This window comes from Etheostoma cragini, chromosome 1 (genome assembly GCF_013103735.1).
Source record: "Etheostoma cragini isolate CJK2018 chromosome 1, CSU_Ecrag_1.0, whole genome shotgun sequence".
NCBI classification, from domain to species: Eukaryota; Metazoa; Chordata; class Actinopteri; order Perciformes; family Percidae; genus Etheostoma; species Etheostoma cragini.
In genome coordinates, this window is record NC_048407.1 from 28,866,446 (window position 1) to 28,873,368 (window position 6,923).

At 40.3% G+C, this 6,923-nt stretch overlaps 1 protein-coding gene across 1 annotated transcript in view; it reads right to left on the reverse strand.

Moving 5' to 3' along the window:
* tent4b (terminal nucleotidyltransferase 4B) overlaps nucleotides 1-6,923 on the reverse strand; it is a 22,966-nt gene that overhangs the window by 5,414 nt on the left and 10,629 nt on the right. The window contains exons 2-4 of the mRNA XM_034879840.1: nucleotides 3,438-3,561; nucleotides 1,610-1,656; nucleotides 477-597 (exon numbers count right to left, since the gene is read on the reverse strand). Of these exons, the coding sequence (XP_034735731.1) occupies nucleotides 477-597; nucleotides 1,610-1,656; nucleotides 3,438-3,561 (292 nt within the window). The remainder of the gene's footprint in view (nucleotides 1-476; nucleotides 598-1,609; nucleotides 1,657-3,437; nucleotides 3,562-6,923) is intronic.

Genomic DNA, 6,923 nt, shown 5'->3' on the forward strand with positions numbered 1-6,923 from the left:
ACACACACACACACACACACACACACACACACACACACACACACACACACACACACACACACACACACACGCTTTACTCTTTAAACTTAACTCAGATGAACAGGAAATCCAATCCTATCCCATATTAAAAAAATAACTCAAATTGCCAATAGGAGGTTGAGAAGTGGTTTAAAAGACCTGATCAGAAAGACATACTTTTTTGATGCTGCAAGGGGAAGTTACATTTTCAAGAGATCCAAACCATTTAACATATAATGACATAAAATGACATTTGGACACATGACTATAGGACAGTAACATACGGATGAATGACTGATACAAGGATTTTTCACCATTATGAATTATATTTGCCTCATGTCAGACATTCCTTAAGGATTTACGGGCAGATCGATTAAACTGTCGGCAAGGAAAAATACAACTTCAAAAAGGATCAAACCAACAACACAATGCACACTTGCGAGCAGGCGGGGCCTTACCGTGGCCTTGTCCAAAACTTTGATGGAGTTCTCATCCGCGACATTCCTTTTCCGGAGAGCCTCTTCCAGCGTCCAGAGTGGGAGGGTCTCCCACTTCCCAAAAACCACTAAGTCAATGTCACTGGTGGAAGAGAGACATGACAGGTATCACTAATGTCCACTTTATGTCATACAGAATCAGCTCATACAACAGCACCAGGGGCAGGGAAAGGCAAGGCAAGGCAGCGTTATTTATCCAGCACATCTCAGCAACAAGGAAATTCAGAGTACTTTAAGATCATATAAAAACTGGGAAAAGAAGTATTTCTCGCATGACAAAAATGGTTACTTCAAACTTGACAAACAAATAGAAGCGCAAATTACATGTGGTCCTAAATGTACAAGCATTAACAAATAAACCTTTACACCAGATACACACCAACAACCGCATGTTGCTTTTAAAAAGCTAGTGTATGTAACCTTTGTAACAACAAATTTACACAATCTTCCACCTACAAACAAAAAGCACAAGCTTGCTCAATTCAGCCCACTCAGGGGTTTTGCTATCGCTTTACATGGTCTGCTATGACCAGCAGTTTATGGTGGCTAATGCTAGCAAACCTCTGATAAAGAGTGCGACGTAACTGACTGATTAGAGTCAGTCCGATGACTTTATGTCTTTTCCCTACTTGTGCCAATATTACATTATGTTTTATCTGCATTGCCTTGCCATAGGTAAACCAGGGCATTATATAATGGGGATTCTCTTCATGTGGAATTGATTTTTAATGTCCTATGTCATGCTTGTTTTCAGGTTTATTCTTGTATTTTGAGTTGCTTCTAGAACATATTTACACGCTTTTAAGTACATACACTGTATATATTTCTTTTCATACAGTCTGAAACAGATATGCATTCTATTCTGGAATAGGGGAAAAATGCTGTTTTTTGTATTTCTTGTGTGTGTTTGTGTGTGTGTGTGTGGGTGTGTTTTTGTGGCGATTTTCAAAACAAAAGCAAATAATGATTGGCTGGCCAGACGGAACACTTTATCCATAACAGAGATAAGTATTTTTGGTAGGGGGCCAGTTCACAGCCCAGTTGGCAAAGATAAAACGAGCGAGCATGTGTTTAAAGGAAACCAAATGGCTCACCTGGTTGGCAAATAAAGACCAGTGCTGAAACTCCCAAACACTTGGACCTGGAGAGATGGGGGACACGGATACAGACATTTTTTTTTTTTTCAATACATTTCATTCATGTATGCACATCCTGCAAAACAGCCAAAACATACCACACCTGAATATTTGTTAGCCTTATGTTTGACAGTTGCTTAAACCCTTTTAACATGTTCTCTGCTAGCTCCGATAGTTCTTTCTGAGAGTCTCTGACATGGACTGGAATTGTGTCATCATGCATGCATCAACTTGCAGGCGTCCCACTAATACTACCAAAAACCTGTTCTCCAAGGTGCATAAATATCATTATTCTTCAGCTTTACATAGTGTTGATTTAATGACAAGCCCAAACTAAATGCACAGGTGTGGTACAAAAACTGCCCATCGGGCTTTAAAGGAATGACTGTGTAGTGTGAATATTGAAAGTGAGGGATTGAAGCAAGTCCTTTGTAGAATGGCACATTGATGTGGTAATTGGCTATTGTGAAAATCCCAACTTGCAGGATGTTTACATACAAAACCGTCCTTTTAGCCTTAACTCTTAAGCTGCATGCTGTTGAAGTGACTGAAATATCTCCAACCATCCACCTTGTAACCTTTGACAGGGCAGCGCACAAACTGGTGTCTCAACAGAAATAGAGTTAAGCCTTGACCCTACCTTTACTCTCCTAAAGCACCTACCGACATCCCACATCAAGTACTAGTATAAACTCTGGTCACATGTCCAGGGCTAAGCTGATTGCAGAGCCACGTTTGTGAATGAGTGTCTAATAAGTCCTGAAGACTTCTGTGAAAGGTGAGCGCACTACAGGTGGTCACCAAGGTTAGCTATATTTTATCTCATGTTGGCACTCTCCAATCAAACTTTTACTGAGTGTTGTTAGCGTCGGGTTCACAAAAGAGTTTCAAAAGAGTCCACAGAGGAGCTTTTTACTGACATTGTTTTTATACAGCTGACTTAGAGGCCACCTGTCAAGATGGCGATTCGGTGTAGCGACAGACGTCTACGCGTCTAAGCTCATCAATTAAACAAGCATCCCGCTTAGCCGATAACCAAGTGGCACTTTCTCGCTCCAAAGTAGGAAAGGTATAAAACTGGGCAGGCTTGGGACAGTGCAGTCTTCCTTAATTTAGGAACCGCTAAGCTCAGGGCAAACAAACTCTGAAGCACACTGCTCTATCAGCAGGATCAAAGTCAGCATGTACAAGAATGCCTGAGGTGGTGCTGATAACATGGCCCAAACAGGGAGCTAACAGACAACAACAGGATGCTTTATGAAAAGTAGAAGCGGGTAGCCATTAGCTGGCTGATCTGGCTGTAAGGTACAGAGCCCGAGGCAGCCTGGTCATAGTATTCAACCCGTGCAACAAATGTTGCGTTCAGGATTTATAATAGACCTGACTATTTTCCCAATTGCAAATTATTATTATTTTTACTATTACACCAATCACATTGTTCCTGCTAAAGCAAAAATAGCAGGGTTGCCACACATTTTCATGGACAAAATTTCTAAACATTTTTAATGACCTTTCAAGGACACGTAATAAAATGTCCACAAATATTCATAATGTCTAACACAAACATAACTGTAAAGTACACTTTACTCCAAATGTTAATTATTGTAGGAAAATCTTTTTTCAATCCTCAAATGTTCATATTTACGTCAAATACTTCAAACTACAGGCGCAGTCATTCCTAAAACTGGCTTTTAAAGAACGAGGGGAAACGAAACCGATTGGATCATCACTTCATCAAACCAAAAATACACAAAAAAAATGTTTTGTTGTTGGTGGTGATGCGAACCTCAGCACTGGGCCACAGGTCGTTGATGATTCCCTTGATTCTGTCCACCACCTCCATTCTCATTTTCTCTTCCTCCGGCCGTGGGGAGATGTACTCGTAGAAGTCACAAACCTCCTCGTGTAACCTGCATTAGACACAGAACACAGTGTTGTGAGAAGAGTGGGGGACATTTAATATGTGTTAATCCAAAACATCATCATTTCCAGTTGAATGATAAACAGCCCCGCAAAGTTTAAACGGCACATTTTTACTCAAGCCATGCTGCAAATGGGTGCTTTGCAAAGAGGCCGACATCAGGAACCGATCTTATTGTACACTAGCAGGTTGTTGGTGATAAGAACTAACACATCGAACAGACTATTGAAAAAGTCAAACAGTACAGATTAGTGTAATTAATAGTTGACTATCTTAAAAACTGATCAATTCATTTATTAAGCTTGAACAATATAAGGCTACTGAGATTTAGCAACATCCCATATCACACACTCATTTTAGCCACAAAGACAGAGGAAAATTGTTCTCTTGGTCCAATATGTGCACTTGGACAGCTAGTAAAGTAAAATGACACAACCTGTAATGGCAAGGGACTCGGTGACAACAGTCACTGCCACAGATACAGATGTGAAATTGAGTCACCCTGACTCAATGTCGGCCACAGATAAGAGCTGTGTTCTCTTTTCTTGACTTGCATACTTACATACAAAACTCCTGCAACTAATCAAATTAAGCGGAGTTCACCCCTCAAAAGGATGAGCATTACCTCAAACCTTCCTCCTCATCCTTTCACCGCACTATTATCATGTAATATCGTGATATCTAAAGAAAATTTGAAATAGTAATGCTACTATCAGTCAAATTCACTTTGCTTATTGTGCATTTTGTCTTTTTTTGGCAAATGAATTACACTCAAAATACAAGTGAAGGGAGGTTGAGTCTGTAAAATGTACAAACGGAAATATTTAATAGGTGCTGGATTCTTTATACAAAGCGTTTGAAAGAAGAAACGTGTCTAAGGGTCAAGCAGCTGAACACACCAAACCAAGGCTGAACGATTTTCTGTTTTAGCAGGACAGTTGCGATGTTGAAGCTAACCCTTTTTTGCTAATTGATAGAAAAGTAAACTTTCAGCGTTCTCCTTTTACATGATTATTACAGCCGGGCTAAAGCTAATATAGTAAAAAAAAACAAGGGGTCAGAGCCGCGACGCTGGAAACATAACACTAATCTACTACAGAAGCCTGTGTCTGATCTAACGTCGTTTACACTGATTTAATCATTCAAAGGATACACAGAGTTTGTTGCTAGTGCGTGTGATATGCAGGTCTGACCAAACAAACAAGCTGGCCCGCTAGTTGACCACAACCTGAAAGTTAGAGGAAGCAACATGCAGTCATTGTCTTACACTTCAGCCCGGATTGATGGAATTACATTGATACAATGGTGTCATGCTAGTCAACAAGCGTATTTCTACCTAATTTCCCTCTCCAAAATCCCTTCAGAAGAGTAGTCACAGTGCTTACTTGCTTTGGTGTTTGTAAAGCATTAAAGTTTAACAAAGAATGGTTCCCATTAGAAAAGATCCTTTTTCATTTTCATCTTCTATGAAGATGCACTCCCCTACAAAATCCCTGCAGTAGTCGAGAAGGACTCATTCCACAGCAGAATGAGTCAAGCAGGGTGTTGCCGAAAAAGACAACCTTCCCTTGTCAAATAAAAGTCTAAAAAAAGAGCTGGCATCCCCGAGTTTCAATATTCTTATTAGCTTTTCTTTGGAGGTTGGAATTAGAGCTGGGCGAGAAGGAAAAAAAAGAAGAGAAAATCAAATAACACGGTATGTTTGACCAAATACATCACTGTCAACATAGCTGGGTTGATTAGTGGTGCTTTTGCAAAATATTAACACAATGAGAGTTTTGATAAACAAACCCCTCATAATGTGGCTATAATGCAACTATTATTGGGTAAAGGCAAATAATAACACAGCTAGAACAGTCTGCCAAGAAAATGGCAGCACTTTACTGAAGGCTTTAAAACCAAGAAAAGACAACACTATCACAAAATTACAATATCCAAAATTTAAGAGGATATCTAGCCTCATATATCGCTGTCCATATAATACCGATATAATGCCCAGCCCAAGCTGGAATATTAGTTTGACTAATATGTGCTGTCTTAATATGTCGTCTATCAGGTTTCTGATACAGGTGGAGGTTAATAATTACTGAAAAAGGGGTCACTTTTACCAGGAAGAAGCGAAAAAGGTCTTATCTTCCCAAAGAGAGACAGCTGTGTTTTTAACATTGTCCCAACAACTATTTCTTTTTAGGTAAAACAGTAGGGGCTGAGCAAGAACAAAAACAGGAACCCTAAAGGGTCAGCAAGGGCAGGCTGAGCAGGCAGGTCGCATTTGTCCTTTGAACAGGTCGCTCTGCCCACGTGCCCTGACCTTTCCACTGACAAGTTTTGTGCACATGCACACGGGCAAGTCTATGTGGGTCGACAAATAAGAACAAAAACACGCAGGCACAAATACACACACAAGCATGTCCACATGCTCACGTGCAAAAACAACCAAACAACTCTTCTTACCAAAGAGAGGTAAAGTGGCGTTTCTAAAAATACAAGGCAACAAAGTAAAGCTGGCATATACCACCGAAAGTTGGACAAGAAAAACCCCTAGCAGTTACCAACACTTACTGACTGTCGTCTGGATTAGGCCCCGCAGAGCCCTGTGTGTGTGCGTGGCTAATGTCTGGGTTTTACGTGACAAAAACGCTTCACCTGACAACAGTCAAAGTTGACTGGGATCCGTCCTTATTATTTCTGCGGTCTCACTCAGTCTTGTAGAAGCCTGGGATATAGACGCAGCACTGAAAGGTTGCGGGTCTGCTAACCATGTAGGGAAAATACTTTCTTACCCTAGCCAAATGCCGTCATGGGGACTTTGATTAACCCCCCAAATTCCTGCAGCCAAAATGCCAAGTGGCTAACAGTATGATTGGGTCATACTCAAACTGCAACACTACATGAAAATCACAAGATGCTGTGCAAGTAATTAAATGAATAACCAGGACAACTAATCTGAAGGCGTATCAGACAACAAGACACTGTAGAGCAGCTTATATAGCTTATAGAAAGTTATCAGTTATCAGCCGTCTCGACTAGGGCTAGAAATAATTATTTAGATGCCTGCTAATCCAAAGGTGTTACATCAATTAATTAATTAGATCAAAAGGCTGGATTGTGGATGGATCCGAGGCCGGCCTACAGTCTACGCTCGCCTCATGTGATGACAGTCTACCTGTCACTCAAAGCGGAGCGCCCATAATTATGAGGAACTTTAAGCCTAAATATAATGGCACTTCTGCATTGGCTTTATTTATTTATTTATTTATTTATTAGCACCAGAGATAATAATAATAATAATAATAATACATTTTATTTAACAGCGCCTTTCTAACACTCAAGGACGCTTTACAGACAATA